Source organism: Xiphophorus hellerii, chromosome 5 (genome assembly GCF_003331165.1).
Source record: "Xiphophorus hellerii strain 12219 chromosome 5, Xiphophorus_hellerii-4.1, whole genome shotgun sequence".
Lineage (NCBI taxonomy): Eukaryota > Metazoa > Chordata > Actinopteri > Cyprinodontiformes > Poeciliidae > Xiphophorus > Xiphophorus hellerii.
This window is the reverse complement of record NC_045676.1, coordinates 19703603-19726040: the sequence shown is the minus strand read 5'-3', so window position 1 is coordinate 19726040 and position 22438 is coordinate 19703603. Positions and strand designations below refer to the sequence as shown.

The 22438-nt window shown below is 36.9% G+C and overlaps 1 protein-coding gene across 1 annotated transcript in view; it reads left to right on the top strand.

Annotated features, from left to right (window-relative positions):
• Positions 1-4850: 4850 nt before the first annotated feature.
• LOC116720402 (neuronal acetylcholine receptor subunit alpha-7-like) overlaps positions 4851-22438 on the top strand; it is a 35589-nt gene continuing 18001 nt past the window's right edge. The window contains exons 1-4 of the mRNA XM_032563654.1: positions 4851-5291; positions 11892-12031; positions 14457-14501; positions 19674-19783. Coding sequence (XP_032419545.1) covers positions 5222-5291; positions 11892-12031; positions 14457-14501; positions 19674-19783 — 365 coding nt within the window. The 5' untranslated portion in view covers positions 4851-5221. The remainder of the gene's footprint in view (positions 5292-11891; positions 12032-14456; positions 14502-19673; positions 19784-22438) is intronic.

The window sequence follows — 22438 nt, the reverse complement described above, 5'->3', positions numbered from 1 at the left end:
GTTAAAAATATATATTACCCAGTGACTTAAATGCCAGATTTTTTGGATATAAGTATTTTCTTTTATGCAGCCCATCGTCACCCTCTCAATATTGTTACAGATGGTCGCCCCCCGCACCCCCTCCATGATGTCAGTGTCTTGACCCAGTTCTTTTGGCTGATAGTTTTTTTTCTCTCTCTCTCTTATGATAAGACAAAGACTTCCTCATACACTCACACCCACATTTGAACAGTCTGACCTCAGTCTGCTCTTCTATAATTCACAGCTCCAGATCTGAGTCATGCAGACAGGTGTGGGTCTGCGAGTTCACACTTATGCCTGTTTGCTCTTATGACGTGACAGAAACACTTTGGGACAGAAGATCTGATAAACATGAACAAGATGTCTTTGAAATGTGGGAGATATTTTAGTGTAACTGAGACTCTCCTCAAAAATTTCTGGTTGTTTAAGTGTTTTTATTTATTTTTTTGTTTCTTTCCCCCTCAGGCCAAGAGAAAATCAATTATTTAAACGTTTTAAACCGGATGACAAGAAGCATCAGTTAAATGCATTTGAAATGCAAAATGCTGTGAATTGTGGTGTCGAAACCAAAGTCTCTTGTGTAAACCAAAAATCTTAAGCTTAATGAAATATAAAAGAGCTGACGCACAATTGAATCCCTAATTCTACAGCCGAAGTGAAACGGATGGAGTTTATTATAAAATCCAGACCTGATGACTAGAATTTCCCTATAAAAGAAAAATGTATTTTTTATCCACTGAAGAAAAATTGAAGTAAGATATGTTATAATGCTTTAGCTGCACAACAAAAAGGAAGATTTTCCAGAGATATGAAATGCAACAAGAAACTTAGCCTCTCATTGTTTCGCTTGGTTGAACACAGAGTTGGAAATCAGATACCAGAGCTCAAACTAAGCTGTTTTTATTCCTCAAACAATGTCCTAGGCCTGCTCTGAAAAAAGACTGACTTAAACTACTAAATTAGACTCCTGCTGGTCCTCATTCACCAAGAGTAAGGATTCATCTCTGCGTGTGTGAGCTGGAACTGTGCAGACAGTCTTCTCTGATGCTGCTGTACAATCGCAGCAGCGGCAACTAAGAATAGATTGAAGGAGAATCACAGAGATTTCTTGGGGAAATTTCTGGACATACAGAAACACAAAGTTTTCACTCCTTTTGATGTGAAATGGCTCTGCATGTTTAATCTGAAGTGTGATTATGATAACATTAATGTGGTTGTTTCAAGTTTCTTATGCTGAGGACAACAAATATTTTGTCTTGACTTTTCTTTCACACCACAACAACTTAAGGCACATTTTACTTAACTTGACAATCATATCATTCACTGCAGATTCTGGGACAAATTCTAAAATATTTCTTGGCACAAATTTTTAGAGCAGTTTAACACTTGTTGCCAAGAAAATAATAAGATTGCTGTCTCTGCTTTGCAGCTGTAAATCATCGTTCATCTTTTTATTGATTTAAAATAGATCTTTTTTTCTTCAGATTTCTCACTTGCATAGACCTACAACCTGAACAGAGCTACTGTTATTAGTAAAGTTTACCACAGCAGCAGATTCACCCCAACACTAAGGACATAGAGCTATGATATAAACATGATAGGTGAGACACAATAATAATAATTAAAAAAAACATGATTAGTACCGGTAGTAACAATTCGGTTTTATATTTCTATGAACTGAACAGTTCTGTTGTATTAGTTGCTGCCCCTTGGCCAGAACTCCCTTGAGAAGAGAGATTTTTAATTTCAAGGGGTTTTTATCTTGTAAAATAAAGGTTAAATAAATAAAAAGTAATACCTTATTTCACACAATAAGTTCATAAAATTCTCTTTTACAGAATAAGAACTTGAACGAAGGATTGGCAGTCTTTACTACATGCAAGCAACTGTTTGGCAATCATGCCAGGAAAAAAGTTTGTTCTGTCCTACCAGCTCAAACATAAATAGTTTGATAAGCTTTCCTGGAGCTTTAACTGAAACTGTGTGCTGTGAAACTAAGTTTTAACTTTTTACACTAACGTTGTATTAGATATCAACAAAGGTTAGGTGTCTCTATTATGAAGTATGGTGAAGGACTTGTCATGATATAGAAATGCTAATGTTCTAAAGACCTTGAAAAAGGGATTAGCAGTCTTAAACTCTTTGAAATAGCAGAATGAGTTAAATTGAATTCTAGAGGCCTCATCAGTACAACTTAAAAAAAATTGTCATTGAGTTTTCTTTAACAAGACGTGACGAAATCAAGACAGAAATGCAGAAAAAAGATAAATGTTGTTGAATAATCATCTCAGACTCAAATTCTAAAACTTGTAGGATTCACTGACGTGAAGAGAAAGAGACAACGCTGATCAAAGATGTGTCTGTCTTGTGAAATGTTAAAGACTAAGCTGTACAAAGTATTGACAGCAGGATAGCAAATTTTATTCAATTTGATCACTTTTACAATAAAAGTAATTGAAAAGCTGGTATTTGTTTTTTTAAGAGGTAAAAATTTATGTTAGTTTGATTTTTAATCCTTCTCTGGTCTGTTTGTTTGAGGTCTTATATTCATCTTTACCAGGGATGCCAACACAGCTGAATCATGAAGGTGCTCCAGAGGGCTAGATTTATAACGTGAGCTCAAGGCCAGCATGCTACTTGATTACAGGTGTGATAAAGCAGGACAGGGGTCTCTTAAATCACAGAAGACAGCAGACATACAAGTCAACAAAGTAAATAAATAAATGGTGACAAAAGAAAAAGTCGAAGAAAAAACTGGGCCCCCCTCAGGCTCAGCTTAAAGCATCTTAAAGGACTACGGTGACAGAGCTACACACATTCAACGCGACTCTCAGAGAGCAACAGAAAAAAATACAGAAGATGGGGAATATGGAGATAGAGGATTTGTAAAGTGAGGAAAAAAAGCAAGCAGGAGATGGCGAGAGCTTCAAAAATGCTGCAGGTGTTCCTATATTCATCCAAGGTCATCACCAATGCTTCCAGGCAGAGCTGCATTAATACAGAACATAAATGAAAAGGAAACAGAGAGATGCAAAGTTGTGAAGGAGGAAAAGAGAAAACAAAAGTAACAGGTATAAAGCAAGTATGCGTAGATAAAGTATGTGCGAAAGCATGAGAAAATGAGGGCAAACAAACAGGGAAAAGAGGCAAAGGGAATGAAAGGTCGACATGATGCACAGGAGGACAGAAGATCAAGTAAGAATCCTAAGGGCACATAGCATGATATCATATTATATATATATATACTGAAATACTGAATATTCTGGAACAAAATCCACAGCAGAAACATATGTTTGTCTTTTGACCCGTCTGTGCTGACACATCGCATCACAGCTACCTGTAGGCATTTATTAAAAATTGATGTCAAAATGGAACCAGACCACAGCCTCCAAGTCTGTCCTCTTGATTTGGATCACTCTAAGACTACTGAAACGTCCAATTCTAGCTGACCATAGTCTACGTAGTCAGTTGATGTCTTCACACAGGTGTCCTTTTATATCACAAAAATTACGTGACAATTGGTGTAGGAACGTAACATCAGCTACAGGTTTTGCTTTCAGTGTTACTGTCCACTATTCACTGTCACCAGGAAAGGAAGAGATTGAACAGTGTAGCAAACTGAGTTTCATTTACAGCTCTGTGACAGATTGGTGACCTGGACAGAAAGGATCCTGCCTCTCGCCCAAAGACTATTAACAGAGGCTCCTGGTGACCCTGGATTAAATGGGTATGAGAAATGGATGGATGTATAGTTTGATTTGCCATAAAAATTTCAAATCAATCTTCATCAAAACTACTACAACACCTAGAGGTACACTCCCAACAGAATCTGCATCCTTCCAGACCTTACCTTTATGTCATTTAAAACTTAATCATTACTTTTCCTTTAGTTTCTTTTGAAAATCCTGGCCAAACAGGCTAGGAAGGATTTCGCAGGTGTCAAATATTTTCTAGTTTGTATAAATTGGGAAATAATCTGTAAGTAAGAGTCAAATGTGAAACCTGATGTATGAAATATGATCAATGATTTTTCCAACATTGTCCACACAACAAAAGCGTTACAGGAGCAACCAAATAATCATTGCTCATAGATTTGTGAGCTGTCACAATGATAGACCAAAAAAGGGAAAGCATATGATATGCCTTAGACAATTATATTTTCTAACATTATATTGTGTTTATTGGCTAAAACATTATCCAAGTGAGATTCAGTAAAACAAATTGCGTTAATGTTTAGCCTCAAACTGTAGTGTGTATGTTTTCTCACTCTGCATCACGCACAAAAAAATGTCTGGAAAAACAACATGATCCTTTATCTAAAAATACAAATCACATGTAAAAGCATTTGGCATAAAGTTAACAACTGACATTGAAATATGTATATGAAAAGATGTAAATGTTGCTCACATAAGCTAAACAAGCCAGACTTTCAATGTTTAGGCTACATTTGGACAGGAAACATTGACTACAACAGGCCAGTTTATATTTAGTTTTTTTTTTTTTTTTGATTGAACCACAAATGAATTGCACAAGTGAAGTGTTTGAAGGGATACTAATAATTCACCAAAACTCTATTAAAATAAGTAAAAGCACAAATGTAGTAATACTATTTAGTAGTACTTTTTTAAACTATATTTCTCTCATTTGTGTTAAAAACATAAAATATCAGATCGGCAACATAAAACAGTTCAATTATTCCTGGTCTTACAATAAATCAGGAGCATGAGTAAAAAAAAAAAAGTTTCAAGGTTAGTTAGATTGAAGGGGCGTGGCTTGCCCCTCTGACAGAGAGCTATTGAAATTATGCAGATTCAGCAGCGCTCTGAAAGTCACCCTGCTTTAACGAGCCTAATGTGACCGGAGGTGACAAACCTGAGGAAGTTTGCAGGATTTCGCTCAGCTCCGAATATCTGATATGTAAAAAAAAAAAAAAAAAATCTGAGCGCAGGGAGAGAGAGAGAGAGAGAGAGAGGGCAGCTGGATTCAAAGTGACTTTTGAAGTGACAGTCGACCCAAACACGAAAAGACAGACATCCTGCGTGTGAATGTGCCAGCGTGTTCGCGTCTGCCCGAGCATCCGACGAGGAGGACCGAGACCGAGCGGAGGGAGAGCAGCACCAGCAGTCTGTCAAGGCTCCTCTCCTTCCAAGTTTGGCATTTCCAGCGGGCTTCAGGGGGGGACTCCCGATCTGAAGCTGCGATGGGGCTTCGGAAAAGCAATGGACCTGTATTGGTTGGAGTTTACCTGTGGGCGACGTTTTACTATCAAGGTGGGTTACCGTCTCCTATTCAGGCCACGTTTGTTAAAATGCTCATGTTTCCCTGTTGTTTCGCCTGGGAGGCAATGTCTCTGAGAGGTGAGAGCTGCTGTCGCTCATGCCAGATGTGGCCACATCTGGCATGAGACCTGTACCCAAGGGGTATCCTGTGGGGTTTTACGGTGAATGGTTTTGTCATTGTTTTTCAGTCAGAAAGTAATTGTTTTTGCATTGTTTTTGTTTGTTTTTTTTCGTCGCTCTTCATTGAATTTAATTCTATAGGTTTCCACAGCTTAATTGTTGAGAAACAAATGTCATATATTAAGTTTATGGATCAGCGTGCTTAAAAACCAGTGAGTCCCCCTTGTTTGCCCGCAACATCTGCCTCTCAATATGGAGGACGTCCCGCAGGTGCTTAGAGTTCATGAGGTCTGTCCTTATAATCTACAGCTGCAGACTCTGTTTATCCGATTCAAAATGCTTTGCCACAGGCTACATCATAAAACTGGCTTTATTGTCATTGCACACACAGTAACAAATTGTTAAATAGAAATAAACAGTCCATATACAACCACACACAAAACTGAGCATTATAAGACACTGAATGTTTTGGTGTGTCTGGTATAACTTGAAATAATGAAAAAATATATATATATATCTTGAAAATAAGGACAATGAAGGTTGTTGAGGTGATGGGAGGAATCAATAATTTAGACATTTCTAAGGCTAAACTATGAAGAGGCTAATCTTTCACCTTACTGTCCTGTTCTTGATGCAGTCCAGTTAGGTCATTAGATGCAACAAAAAAATGCAAGGAATCTAACATGTCTGACACAAAAGTGACAGTCTGGATTTTAGGAGAAAATGAAATAAGAGTTTTTAAATGTTGCTTGTGTGCTGTTTTATTTCATTTGAACACTGAGAAAACCAACTATAAAACACTTCAATAAAAGTGGAATATAACACCTCAAAAAGTTTTGGTTTACATGCTCATACAAAATCAAAATGAGATCACTCTGAAGTAGAGATGTGTGGATCAGAGTTTTGTGGCAAGTTTTCTTCTTGACATTTGACCTTTGCTAGTGATTTTGACTGACTTACAGCTTTGGAGTGGTTCTTTGGCTCACTTACTATGCTGTATTAAACAATGAAATATTGCTTTGCTTTTGCTGGGGTTTTTTGGGGATATATTTGTTTCACTTCTGTAAATCTGGTCTAGAACCTCCACTGGTGGGGTTTACATGAATGGTAGCTCATCCTGTGTGTCAATGTGTTGCCCTACGATGGATTAGTGACCTGTCCAGGCTGTACCCCACCTCTTATCCAATGACTGCTGGAGAAAGGGCCCTGGTCGTATTAGTGGGTATTTAGAATGACATATCAGTAAATTCAATAAAAAAAAGACTTTGTTCTTAGAGAGATTATGGTTCAGAAAGATTTAATGCTATCTTCAAAATGATGCAGTTAGGATACCCTCTGAGGCCTGGGCATACAACTCAACAAAACGCTTATCCACAATGTTGATTAGGAAACTCTTACTAAGTACATTTGTAACTATTTCAAGTATTACACAAGACAGTGAATGTAAAAGCATGTAATCGAGACAAAGTTAAGATTGACTACCTAATGTGATTTGTTTAATCGTCCATGTTTGCTGATTATTAATTGCAGTGTGGAACAGTTCTCATCGGCTTCAGAGAAATGCACAACTAAACATATTGTTAGGCAGTAAACCCTCGAGTTATTTACGTGACTTGAAAGTGTTGGGGATTTTGCTCAAGCTATAATTAAAATAATTTATCATAAAATGAGAGTCTAGAGGGAATCAGGAAGTCAAAAAATTGAAATGCATAATTGTGCTCCCCGTCATATTCTGGACTGACATTGATTTTTCAAAGCACATTTCACAAAACGGTATGCTTTAATTCAGTATTAAAACTTGACCAAGTCTCCTCTATGTGCAGATTGCCTGAGGCTGATCAATATTCAGCCTGTCTTTGTAGAAGGGGATTCCCCCTGAGCAGAACCTTTAATTTTGACTGTCTTGAAATGAAATAGAATGTCTTCAAAAGGCTGCTGCACAGACTTTCTTTGTGCACATCTTGAAAGAAGTGGCATTAAAGATTATGTAGTAATAATCCAATGAAAAACTTAGCTTAACCATTCCAGACTTTTTTTTATCAGATCAAATAATTTAACTTTCAAGAGACAGATAAAACTGGACTGTCAGTCTGCAATTGTCAGACTCAAATTTTAATTATCCTTGTCAGACATTCAGCTAATGTCTTTCTGACCACAGATTGTTTTTCAATTGCTCATGCATACTGGTCCCAGTTGGTGTGTTGCAAGTGTATTTACTGTTTTAAACTTATTACAGTCTGTAAACTGACCTGCCTTTTGGGAGCCATTAAATATTCACTCTACAAAAGTCCGTCTTTGGCTTACTGGTATGAAGTGGCCGCTTTTTTCCCCTTTTTTTTGCTTGAAGCTACAAGCTGTTGGAGTTCCCTCCTGGTCATTGAAAGCTTTATGCTGATCTGGTAAAATGAGGGAAAAACCGATATGTTATAAAAATGTTATGACTTTGCTTAAGGGGTATAAAGATTTTTTTCTTTTTTTTTTTACAGCTGCTCTATGTTGATGTAAAAGCTTTTCCAAAATGCATCTCCTGAAGTGAGGGTATAGTTTTGAAAAGTGTGAGCAAATCAAGACCATCATACTGGTGTTGATCCAGTTCAGTGTATCAACCTATCCACTGAGTTCACAACACTTATTGAGTCACAATGGGAAGGCATTTCAATTCAATCACTGATTTAGCATTATCTTGACTTGATGCCTGAAGCACATTGGGTAATATGTTTTTTCCTAGTCGCCCATTTTAAACCAAGCCGCACTATCACTGTGTTGAATTTGTATGATGGCTTAATTTTGAGAAGAAAAAATGATGAAATTACTGTAAATTTTTAATCTATCATCTTGGAGCACCAGACATACGTAGGATAGAGTTGTGATTAGTGTTTCTCTCTGGTTAGACAGGCTGTTTGTTTTCTCTGAATCAAAATGTGTTTCTGCTGTGGGGATTTTGTCCCATTCATTCCTCTCTCAGCAGGAACTCAGTCTGCCACAAGTCACTCTGAAACAGCAAGCAGTGCTGCTTTCTCACGGTATATCTTGAGGTTGTTCACCTTGGTTTGGAACTACTGATATGCTAAATAAAGAACAAAGGGATGCTAAATGTATAGGAAAACAGCAAAAAATAGTCAGGAATCTAAATAATGTATGAGTCAAACAGAGACATAGAACACAAATGACTACTTAGAGGGAGATTGGGCCTGGGGAATGTTTTGTAGCAGGTGGAGAAGTATAGAACGTAATGGATTGTCATAAGAGGCTATGTGGACAAGAATAAATACTTTTTTTTTTTTTTTTACATCACATGTGTACAATGTATCATGTTAGGTATAATAACTGTCTCATCACAAAGATCTTTAATAGGGTCTTTTGAGTATGAAACTCCACCATCATGAAAACATCTCATGTGTGCATGACATGAGGATGCTATAGCAAAATCTAAAAAGGAAGTCCATTTAGAATCAGCCATTTTAAAAGTCAACTTTAACATGTTTGTGTTCATTGCAGCTATGAACAACTGTCACACATCAAATTATGAAATGTTTCAAAAACATACAAAGACATGCTCTGGCCATTTGACGATGATCTAGCACTTCAGTTTTGGGCCAGACCAAAAGATATGTTCCAATACAGATGGATTTGTTGCATCATGATCATGCCTGGTGGTAACATAGAGATACATCAGATACACTCCCTGTCATCTGGGACTTGTGACAAGAAATTCAGATGACAGCTACTTCCTTAAAATGCATAATTTAGCATAGTTTTTCTCTCTCATAAAGCATTTAAGCCTAAATCCAGTTTTGATAGCTCATTTATTGACTGTAATAGTGGGGAAAAAAATGAGTGAAGCTAAAAAACATTGAACCCACAGTTTACTTGGGGAGTTTTCATTCTAGTACTATTCCTTGTTACTCTTTGTTAAAATTGCCTTCCAGTTTCTAAAGCGACAGCAGGGTTTTTAGATGTGATACACTAGATTGCTGTTTTTTTTCTTTAGAAACAAACACTGACAGTGTATTAAGGCTATGTGAAAAGAAGAACAGGTAAGAAAGAAAACAACTGTGATTGTCACTGTGACAAACAGAATGGGAACAGCAGGAATGCCAAGAGTGTAAATAATTATTTTGAAGGCAGGATGTACCATCAAGAGTGAAAGACTCAAACTAAATGTATTTCTTTATTTTAGTTGCAGTATAGTTTCACTGAAGGGAGACCTCTTTTATGCAAATTTGCCGTTCTCCTACAACATCTTAAAGTTCTGCTTTTAACATGTAGGCATCAGACAAGCCATGTGTTCATTGTGAGGAATGTATTTTAGATTTCTCTCAAAATTCTACTATTTTGAAATATTCTTAAATGCAAAATAAATCCAATCCAGCTTCCTTAGCAGCCCTGTGGTAGAGTTTCTAGTTGTCATCAGGAAACTAGATGTGAAGTGGATGTGCTGTCATAAGCCTCATTTTGAAAAAGGAAGAGTTAAATGGTGGATTTAGAAGCAGCTTGCTTCCAGCTTGCTACTGGCGTTAATGATGCACAGCTATTGTGGTTGAATAATAAACACTGAGATCTCGCATTCGCTCTCAATCTCAACATCATGCCTAGCGTTGCAACGTGAAGAAGCAATGTGTCCCAAAAACAAGCATTAAACCTTTGCAGGTCAGTGATTGTATTGTTTAGTGAAAGGCATGACTAAAATTCCCATTGAATAAACCCATGAAAAAGTATTCTTGCTACATAAAATTATCAGAGGGTGCATGGAAAACACTTATTTGCTTTTTGAGCAGCATGTCTGCCCCTGTTTAATGTTTCTACTACAAATGTTTTTGATGGTTTTGTTATTTTTAGGAATGAAATAATGTGCACAATTTAGATTTTTCCAAAACCTTCACTAATTATTTGGTGTAATTTGCAAAAGTAGATCTTGCCACCTATCACTGTTGTAGCAGCAACTCAGTATTTGCACTTAATAAGAAAAAATACAAAACCAATTTCCCTTAATTTGATAATACAGGGAAAAAAATTGCAGAAATGAATAATCATTCCACTTTGAAGTTGAAGACTGTGCTGTATATGTTGCCTGCCCCTTCGATGTGTGTATTTTTTGCCACTGCATTCTGACAGGACTGTCTGCTACTCAGAACGTCTTTTCTTGGTTCACTCCACTCCAGTGCTTCTCCATAATTCTGTTGGCTTACATGCTCTCCTATTATGCAGATTTCCTTTCAAACCCAGATTTAGGGATACCCAATCTGACACTTGCCAAAACCTTCGCACACGAATGCGAAGGGGGCGTCTTTCTTTATTTTTGCTTCATTAGCTGATAAGCCAGCCACACAGTTTTGTGGCCACACAGATATATTGGTTGTCACTTGGTAATTGGTAAAATATGTTGGGACAAGAGCTAATTTGGATTGGGGTCAGTGGGAAGACGAGGGCTGAGACCTTTTCATTTGCAGCTAAAATGTGAGTCTGAGGGCTGAAACATTTAAGAAGATAAATGAATGTTCTCCTGATAGCAGGCCTGAAGTGGATTGTGGTCAAAGTAACTTTATTTCAATTTTATGGGATTTTTCTTTAAAGGCAATGTGTTTTTCCCAATTGGAATGTCTTAATGTAAAAGCAGAGACAATACTATTACATAGAATAGAAAGATCCATGGAGAAATTCACATGAACTATCAGCAAGTTAAAGATATGCATAAGCATGCATATTCACACAGAGGTCAACAACTTAAAAAAATAAGGGCCTGTACAGTAAGGGCAAATTAACAGCCGTTATTGAAAATAGCATATTTAAATTAAAAGAAATGTCAAAAATGACAACAAGCTATTTACAAGATGTGAACAAAAGGTTCAAACTGCAGGGTTAATATCCCTGCAAATAACAGCAGCGATATAAACACTTAGTTTGTCAGGAGTAGTGATGGCTAATGCATGTCTCTGGGTCGACAGAGCATCCTAGGATGGATGTGGTAATATAAGAGGGCCAATCACAATGGAGAGAAGAAACCTGGCCTCCATAAATTTAAATTAATCCAGCAAACTACAGTTTGCCATGGTCTAATCTACTGCAATGACCACTAAATGTCACTTGCTGGACACTAGAGAAAGTTTCCCTTTCATTCAATCTCTGTGTGAAAATCCAAGTTGCTTCAAATATTTGGACCAAATTACGTGAAAAATTAAAAACTACTTTGTGTGACCTGCAGAGATATTGTACAGTTTCTAAGTGTATAAGTTTGTTTTATGGCATCCAGATTCCATTATTCCATTAAACATTTCATGGTAACTTTGGTGTTTGTTTGAATTAATAAAACATGACAAGTAAGGACGATTGTGAGATTTGTGTTGGTGTTTTTCATCTTGCTTCTTGTTTTGCACTATAAACCACTAGTACCCTTTACCTTCTAATAGTTCTCTTTTCTAAATTGGTTCCCTGCCAGATGTCCTGCAGTAACTGTCCATCTGTCCCATCCAGCTTGTCACTGCGGAGTGTACCAGAGGAAACTGTACCGTGAACTGATGCTGAACTACAATCGTCTGGAGAGACCAGTCCAAAACGACTCTGCTCCTATTCTTGTGGAACTTGGCCTGACATTGCTACAGATTATTGACGTGGTGAGTGTTTGTTAAATACAATTTATATTTTAGGTAAATGCAAAATAATATTTTAACCAGCATATCTAAAGCTAAGAAGCAATTGATTGCTCTGTGAAACTCGTTCCAACGACTGTACTCCTGTTCTCCAATGTTAGAATTTATTATGAAAAGAATCTGTCATGATGGACATTTTTGGAATGAAAAAAGTTAACATTTATTATTTTTATACCAAGTTTTTATTTCCTCCACTAAAACTGCCACAGCTTTATTAAAATGGAATATTGGACACTAATGAGTCTCATACAGCCTAATGAGGTAGTAGAGTTTTGGTTTTACCCTCTTCTTAAACCAAGAAGAGGATAAATTTTTCTTCGCCTTGACTTTCACATTTTTAGGTGCTTCCATAAAAATACCATACCTCTCATTTCTTGTGTCCTACATTCCATTTCCTTGAACACCATTAAATATAAAAGGAATCACATTGCCCAATCTTTTTCATGTCAAGCTTGCAGCTCTGACAAAGACCTATCTGTAGTTTAGGTAGCTGCTCTGACATCCCTTATGTTTTATTCCATCAGTGCTCAGCTGCTCTTCATTATGTTTTTCCTCCTGTTCTCCATACCTTCCATCTCACAGGACAACACACAACCTCCTGCTGCTTAGACCCACCACTTAGACAGAGCACTCAACCAAAGGGGGAAAAAAAACAACAATCTGACAGACAGTCACATCCTTGACCCAGCCCTGTCATAAGATATCTTTTTATGCATGCCGTATAATAGAAAGTAGCATATGCCAACTTGCAATGTAGACTGCCTATTGCACTATTAATGTCAACTCACAACTTCTTAAGCAACATTAGCTAATGTTACAGTGCTGTAAAATAACAAACTGGAAACAAAAACTAATTAAGTTAGACGAAAGATGTTTCCCCTTTCAGTTATCATATTATGTAGCTACTTTCCCTCGCTTTACTATCATAGATTGTTATTTTATAGTAGCACTTGTCACAAGCCATGTTTTACATATTTTCCGTGTGTTCATATATTAAGCACGTATAGAAAACGGAAGGATGTATATATCCCCTGTCATGCAGTTTGATGGCACAATACATAATAGATAAGCTGGAAAAAACAAATAAATTAATGCTTCCTGGGCAGTAGTGAATAGTGTAAATCTAGCTGTTCTTGTGGGTTTGTTTGTGTGGGATGTGGTCTCTGATTTCTCCATCTGCTCCCGTGTTATTCTGTAACCATAAAACTAGGTCAGGTTATGGCCAACAGATGGAGTCCAACACCAAAAATGATAACAAAAGCCCAGACAGACACAGATTTGTCACTATCCAATGTCAGCATGCACATGCAATGTCAGCAAAAAAATTAACTCCAAATATATACTGCTCAAAAAAATAAAGGGAACACTTTAAGTGTTAAACACCTGTTTAAATGTTCCCTTTATTTTTTTGAGCAGTGTATAAATCAAGTTGAATTTTGTTTAATAGTTTACCTATATGTTGAACATTTGAGCATTTAATTCGCTATTTGATAAACATAAACACAAGTGCAGAAAAACTTCAATCTCCCAGTGGGATCTTTCTTTGTATATCTAAGCAAACCTCTCTGAGTGTTTCACACTGTACCGATTTTCATATTTCCAAAGAGAGCAAAAAAGCCATGAAACAAGATGAAAGGGAAGGGATAAGGAAGAAAACCGTTGAGGAGTTTTTGTTTGAGAGATTTTTATCGCAGTCAAATAAAACAAAATGCTTTCAGCGGGTTGAGCCGGCTGCATTAGACTGTTTTTCATCATGGGTAAAATATTATGTGAACAAATCGCATACAGTGCAGCTGTGACCTACTAGACATTAAATAGATAACTTGCACTCAAATCACTTCTAGTAACTTTTAAGTGTTTTTGCTCTTGAATATTTTTCAAGCAGCACCTAGATGACTTATTTCTGTTCTCATCTTTAGTTATTCTTAATCCAGCTTCCTGAATCTTACCTCCAGTCTTCCCAGACTGTTAGCTTTAGTGGTCTGGGACTTTCTGCTTTCATGACAAAAAACAGAAACCTTACCACTGTACTCTCTGAACTCTCTGTAAGCCACCCCTGTATAAAATGCTTTATTTTGGTCATTTCATAATGTGTAATTTCACTCCAGTTGCTGCATTGCTCAAATGGGCGTACACATAGCATTGCATTAAATAAGATGGAGCGCATCATTGTCATTCAGAGAACACATCAGCTCTGACTCATCCGGGATGCAGCTTTAACTTCACAGCCAGTTATTCTCATGATCTCACGAATCATGTTTACCAACCTTGCAGAGTTTTTTTGTTGTTGTTTTCTCTCTCCCCGTAGCATATTTTCATTTACTATCTGTTTACAGCCAGTTCTACTTCCAGCTGACAATCTTCTCTGTCTTCTCTTGTCCCCCTCTAGGATGAAAAGAACCAAGTGTTGATTACAAACGCGTGGCTGCAACTGGTATGTCTCTTTGCTCAGTAAATACTGTGTGATCAGTATTTCATTTACATTTTAGTTCAAAATTATTTATGCCCTTGGCAGGTTTAGATTTAAAATTATTTTCATTCAACCAAGATGTTTGTTTGTGTTTTAGAGGATGAAGGGATCAGGAAAACCTCTCTGCATCACTGGCAGCTGATGTGATGCAGAGCTGCTTCGTAGGTTTATAAGCAATATGGAAGCAGCCTTATTGTTTCAGGAGTTGCATCCTTTGCTGAAACTGTAGATGGTCCAACAATCAAGGTAGCACGGGTTGCGTCAGGGTAAATAATCATCTTTTACTTTTAAAATAAAAGTAAAAGTGGAGATAAACAACACATCAGGCAGAGGCAGTGGAAAACAAAGCAGGAGCTGTAACGCCAAGTCGTTCAAACTAATCTGTAGTCTAGAACTGTACAGGAGCAGCAATTGGGAACTTCTTATTCACAACTTCACAAATATTTCATAGTTGATTGGGGGGTCAGCAGTCCACACTTCACCTTTTGTTGAAACCGGACTAAAAATCTGTATTTCTCTTTTTATTGCACTTGTAGGTGGAAGCTAATGGGCAAACTTCAGTCGTACTAATCCCACCAGTTCTTGACCTCTGCACCCAGAATGAACAAATGTCTTGAGATTCTTTTCAGAAATCAATTCGAAAGCAAAATAATAATTTTGACATCAGATAAAACAGAACAAAAAGATAAAAGCAAAATAAAGCTGTTTATCCCGTCGTATTTCTGCTCGACTGATTTTGTGGGTTGAATGCTGATAAGTTTGGGCACCAAGTTACCACCTGGTTTATGGGTATTGCTGTGAAAAAGATGGTGTGATTCTCATTGAATAATAAAGAAAAACCTATTTGGCAGGTAGAAGCATAGCAGAGTTCAGTTTGCTTTACACAGAAGATAATTTTACAAATTTTCCAGTCATATTGGAAACATATTCCAGTATATCAAACGTATTGGAATGTGTTTAACAATTTCTAATATCAAACATACTGTATGTACTGCAACACAACTGCCACAAATCTTCTTTTCACAAGAGTACACTTTCATAAGAGAGCTTTGTTTTTGAAAAGCTGATCAAAACACAATTACAAATATTAGTATCTGATGCAGCAGGCACTTAAAACAAGTTATTGAGACCCCACTGATGGGCTAATCTGGTGTAAAAAAAATTAAAACAAACAAAAAGAACAACCTGTAAAATCCAGTCCAGGTTAGCAGCAAGCATGGAATAGAATCATAAACAATTCTTGTGTGGAAAAATGATCATAACTGCCTGTTAGGCAGCATGCTCAAGCATTCTAGATAGATATTGTCTCCTGCAGTAGAGAACACGCGTGCACTGGGTGTAGAAGAAGCCTGAACACATAAATATGAAAAAGCAAGATCTGACAGCAAGGGATAAGTCTGTTGATGGTTCCACCAGCATGCGGCGAGGTCCTCAGATATGATGACCGACGGAACTGCTTGATACATCTGCAGCTCTCTTTTGACACTATGTGCTTTTCTTCAGTAAAAAGCTCCTTCACTATAGTCTTTCTGGACACTTTGTAGGTTGGCAGTTACTAAACAGTATTCTTCAGTATTAAAGTAAAAAAGGGAAAACGTCCATTATAGGCATTTTCATTATTAAGATTGAGATTCTATATAATTTTAAGTATAATGCTGTTAGGGTATTTTCACGCCTGAATCTGACTCTACAATCTGAATATCACAGCTAATATTAGCACGCATCATAAGAAAACAATTTTCTAATTTGCTGCATACAATTTTGATGAACCTGTTACTTATAGTCTCAGTTTCATGTTTTCAACTCATTTTCTTCTCATTTTTACAGCTGAAGCTCATGACATTCCCATGTGCAGTTAGTAATCACTTTGAGAAAAAAAAAAATCACTGTCCCTTTAAAAAGTATTTAACCAAATGTCTTACACACAGGACATTGGGTTTCACTCCTGCATGTAAGGAAAAATGTTACATTGGTAGAACCAGGTATGTAGAACACCCTTACATCCTTATCTTTATTATTACAGCAGATCAGAACAACCCATTAGAGATGATACAGTCAAGGTTGAGTTGGCTGCTGACTGCCTTACAGGTTATGAATGTTTCAATTATTCAGGAAGCCACCTCTTTAATACATCATCTACTTTGGTGCAGTAGCTTATGGGGTCTTTGCAGATGCAGCAGGATTGTAAGGAGACTTGAGAAGTGGATTATGCAGCCAGAGACAGTCAGATAGTTAGATGGAAAAGAGGCACGTTTAACTTAACTGCATCCTGGATGATATTAGGATTTTTATGAAACATGAGTGATCGACAGAGAATAAATTACATATCCTGACGTGAAAATTTGTAATCTGATTAGCTTTTGTTCATATCTGTGCTCTACTTTTCTCTCCTCCTCTTGCGAATGATAAAGATAATTGCAGTTATGATGCATATCATGCACTGCAAAAGAATTAGGGAATTATTTTAATAATAACGTGTTGTGTTTTAATGGCAAATACAAAGTGATGCTTAATTGTCAAGTGAATGAAAAATGCTGCATAGTTTAGATTTTCTTTTTTTTTTTACAAAGAAAAATCTGAAAAATGTTTTGTGCATTTGTATTCAGTCTGTTTTACCCTTTTACCCCTAAATAAAATCCAGTGCAAGCAACTGTTTTCAGAAGTATTGTGATTAGAACATAAAATGATATTTTCTGAAGACCTCAGAGTTTTTTTAGAGAATGTCAAAGAGTAAGCAGCATTAAAGACTTCCAAAAAATGTAGAAAATAGAATTTAGAGCAGGATTAGGTTATAAACAGATTTGAACACCTTACAGAGGACTAATGAATTCTGTATCAGGAAATGGAAAGAGCATGGCACAACTGCAAACTTACCAGTACATGGTGTCCTACTTTAAGAAACAGGTTGAAGAAGGAGAAAGTTAATCAAGGAAGAAGCCAAAAGGTCCATGGTTACTTATGAGGAGAGACCATGGGGTACCTGACACCTTAACTAAAGTGGGGGAATTTATTTACTCGACAATTATGAGCCATGCACAAATCTAATCTGTATGGAAGCATGGCAGTACGAGTAGGATTAGCTGAATTGATGTTTTCTGTGTTTTTCCAGATATGTTACTTTTTGGCCTACAAGCAAAATGCTATACTGTAGTGAAAAACTAACTCGCCAAACACACCATAACAACCATGAGCATTGACAGTGATAATACCATAGACCAGGCATGCAAGCCTTCAGCAAGATTCAAGGCAACACTGGAACAAAACTTGTTAGAGGCTGCAAAAGAACTGAGTCTAGGACTGAGGTGTACCTTAAAGCATGACAACAATCCTAAATATACAGACACAATTATGAATACATGTTTTAGATCCAAGTTATGTGTGTTATAATGGTCTAGACGTAAATATATATTGGTAGTCTTTGGTGACGTCTGACATTTGATGCTCATAGACTGCTATTTTGAAAAGTGGGTTGGGTAAAATGTTTTATTTAAAAAAAGAAGAAAAAAACATGAATCATTTTCCTCTACTTAACAGCTACATGCTACTTTGGGAGTGGTCTATCACAAAAAGTCCCAATGAAATATACTTAGGTTTGTATTTGTAGAGTGACAGCACATGAAAAGATGCAAGGGGTATGGATACCTGTAAATCTGAAGGACACGTCTGTGCCAGACAAAAGTCTTTTGGTTCCACTGCTGTGCACCACCCATCAAATTCCACTCACATGCATTTCCTGACGGTGAACAGAGATACAGCAAACAGAAATACATATTTCTGTACCCATACAGATTCCCGGAATCTGTTTTCTGCTGGTTTGTGTTGAAGAGGCTCAACAGTGAAAGCATGCTAAGAGATGAACACCAGGAAGATGCTCACATCACCCAAAAGACAAGAAGCAATCAGTGCCACATATCGAATTATTTTCACAGCTTTAGCTGCTGCTTCCGTTGGATTTCCAATTTGTTCTGTTTGTATCTTGTGCTTTAAAACAACTTGATAGTAATCATAGATTTGCAGAGCAATTATCACACTATTTTAACTATGGTCGTCTCAAGTTAGTGATGCCTACTAAAATTCCTGTTACATAACTCCAAAACTATTCTTAGACAGATGCTGCCTTGTATTGCGGATAATGTCCACCTCCCTGACCAAAGAGTTGAAGGTTAACTGCTTTGTTGTGCTTTCCCAGCCAAGGAACATGAAACATCAAACATTTCAAGGTTTAGTGATGGCAAGTGTGGTAATTAAGTCATTAGCCTCCTCAGTGGAGACGTATGTCAGCAGACACAAATTAAATGTTTCAGAAAAAAAATAGAGCTTTTATTACTGGAAAAAAAAACATTTGCCCACTAATACAAGGCAAAATCTTACTAAATGGAGGGGAAGAATACTATTTGCATGCATGCACGACTACGCACATGAACATACATTGGAAGCTAAGCAGATGTGCATCATATGCAGTGGCCATTTTAAATATGGGACTTTGGTTATTCCACGGAGAAGGGACCCTAAAGGTTTAACATGTGCCTACATCCATCTGCCCAACTCTTATACAAGAACATTAAAGCAAAACATGCTTAAAGGTTAAAACACTCAACATTCATATAACTACAGATGACAGATTAACTTGTTACTTGTCATAAATAATAAAAAAAAGCAGCAGTGTGTGCTTTTAAAATGCTGTGGAGCTAGACTCACTTCGCTCTTTGCTGAATTGAGCCAACCTCAGATGGGATTCCAGGGAGCAGTGCCAAATGTTGGCTTGGCAGACTTTCAGTGGCAACATTCATTATCTGAGCTAGAGACAAAGTGTAACAGCCAACAACTAATAGCCTGTGTAATAGGGAAATGTTTGACTTTTGATGGCCTCAGGTTAATCAAATTTAAAAGAAGAGGTTTTTTGAGGGATTTTGATCTTTTAGTACCTCTCTGTGTCAGCATTTATCATAAAATAGGATTAAGCGTAGGTGGTGCATCTGCTCATGAATCAACATTTTAATATCCAAAGCTGTAGACAGAGAGGTGTTTGTTAAATATATCTATGTGAACAGCATCAATAGAAACCTAACTTTTTTTTTTTTACTTTCGCATTGCAAAGCAAATTCATTGATCTGCTTTCTTATCAATTTGATCCAGCATTGGACGGATATTTATCTGTCCTGGAACCCAGAGAACTATCCTGGGGTTCAGAATCTTCGCTTTCCCTCCAATCTGGTTTGGGTTCCAGATATCCTTCTCTACAACAGGTAATGTCTGTTTGTGTCTGTTTTCTTATCTCCTGCATGCTTTTTTAAAAACTCATGTCATGCTTTATGCTTTTTATATTATTAGTTGCTTTTGACTGTCTTTATTTATTGTGCAAACATTGTCATCTCTTGGGTTTCTGTTTTACTGTTGTATAAATTTTTTTTACCGGTATTTTAAATCAGCTTTATTTTACGGGTTTGTTTGCTCCTTTCATCTATTTTTTGTCCCTTGCATTTTGTCATTTAGAGATTCGTCTGATGGCCACATTTGTAACTCTGTTCAGCTCACTTCCAGGTTCAACAATCACCTTGATTCCATGAGCCACTGTCTTTTGTGATTTTGTAGTTTCCATTTGTTGTCTTTTTTTACCCACATGAGAGGGCTGAAAAAATTACCAAGAAAAAAAGAAAAAGCCAGTCTTTTGGCTTCAGAATGACCTTAATTTCACATCATAACACAAGTTTTGAAAGCGTTTCTCAAAGGGTTTGACTTATAATGCATAATATCAACAGAGTTTCTTCAGAATTTTCATAAGGAAATTAATACATCACCACAAAGGATTGTGATTTACTGACTGTCAAGGCTATTGGAGTACTGTCCACTGAAAGTTGAACATTTTTCAACATTTTTGTGTCCTGTCACTACCCCGCACGTGCACATATTCATAAGCAACAGTCGCTTCATCCCGCAAGCTCCATAGAGAATGAATGGAGAGGGAGAGACGTCGCCTCCCATGTGTCGAGCCCATGAGGAGGAATGAACTCTCGCATCAGTTACTAGCCAGGCTCATGGTCTTGTACCACAGAGCAAACCATGACATCCCTGTAAGGACAAGCATGCAGGGAAAAGCCAGCATTTTTCTGACTTTTAAGCCAGGAAAACACTGTGTCAAATGTGTTTTTGGTATAGTTGGCTATACGCCACAAGCCTTGCACTAATATTTCTTTGAGTGTTGCTAGCCAGTGTTGGCATGATGAGGTTGTCGCCAGGGCACAACGCCAGCATTTGAAATGTTCTTACAGGTTCTTTGTGCATTCTTCAATTTCACAATGGACAATCGGAAACCAGTAGGGATAATCGTAAGAAAATCCACCAAAAGGTTTTTTAGCATCCTCTAAGCAGTAAGGGAACTTCCACAGTCCAATATGTTTTACCTGAAGTGTGATGTGGTCTTGGTGAACGCTGTAAAGTTCTCCAAGTCCCTGTTTAGAACAAACACATTTGTGGTGTGATGGTTTCCACTGTGACACTGAACTTAAATCTCCTTGGATTAAGATAAAGACTGAAGTTCTGAACAAATATCCAATGAGTTTCCAAGAATACCAACAGACCCTGATAATGATTTGCATCCTTGATGTTTAAATCTCTTTATGATGTCAACTTTCTCATTAAGAAAATATTTTTTAGACTTCTTTAGCATTTAGAAAATAAAGCTGCAAATATGATAAACAAACAGAGAACATTTATCCATTTGTGAAACAGCTGCGCCTCTGGGATATGCTGTGGTTTTATTTGGCCCATGTGAGAATGTTGCTGTCCCAAAGGATAATCGGAGGAAATCAAGCATATGCTTGCCTTGCAGCAAACTATTTGTCTTTAACTTTTTGTACATTTAATACAAACACATTTAAATATTTCAGAGGACTGTTGAAAGCAATATTAGATGCACAATCATATAATTTGTTTAACTGTTTTGAGATTTTTGCAATCACAAATGTGTTTCATAGTCTTTATTACTTATAATGTTCCTGGATATATATTGTGCAAAAGGAACTCCATTTGTGTTTCTGGAAAAAGTCACTAAAATAGATTCTCTATAGATATTTTTTGTCCAATCCAAGTTATTTGGAATGCATCCCTTACAATCTTCCATATCAACAGACTAATCATAGATGCTGTGAAAACAAAGTTACACAATCCTATTAAAGTAGTTTTTGATTATGCAAACAATATAATGTGATATCTTGTGATACTCTACTGAAACGTCAAGATAACCTGGCAAACCAATCTGTTTGTGTTTTATCTAACTAAACCCAATTCATTATCAGTAAGAGTCTCACCTTGGTTGGGGGGAGAATGAAAAAGAGAGACATGAGTTTTTGCTGTGTAACAGAGATAGCATTAAACGTTAAGCCGCTTACAGAGAGGACCACAAATGACAAATATTAATGACAATATTTCTGATGCAGGCTGGGGTTGAAGCTGATGTTCTTTATGCTTTGAGGATTAATCCTGGGTAAAATTTTGGCTTCTTTATAATAATAAAGTAAGCCTGCAAGAGAAGAGATTAAAATTACGAGATTTTAGAATTTCCATTAGAAAATTAGGTCATGATAAACTTGAGCAAATATGAATATGGGGGAAACATTTCTAAGACAAGACCAATGCTTAAATGTACATTCTTGCAATTTGCATAAGATGAGATTTTTGAAGCCATATGTCCAACAATAAGATCTTGTATGAATCACTTTCTCAACTATATTAATTGTTGCATAACTGTTTTTCCTCTACATATGGTGCCTGTCAGCTTTATACACCTGTAGCCTACAAAGTTTTTCTACAGTTCGTCTCACCTTGATGAAGTTAATCAGGACTCAGGATTTTTATGTAATAGACCAAAGCAAAGTTGTTGCAAAGTAGAAGGAAACTGATAG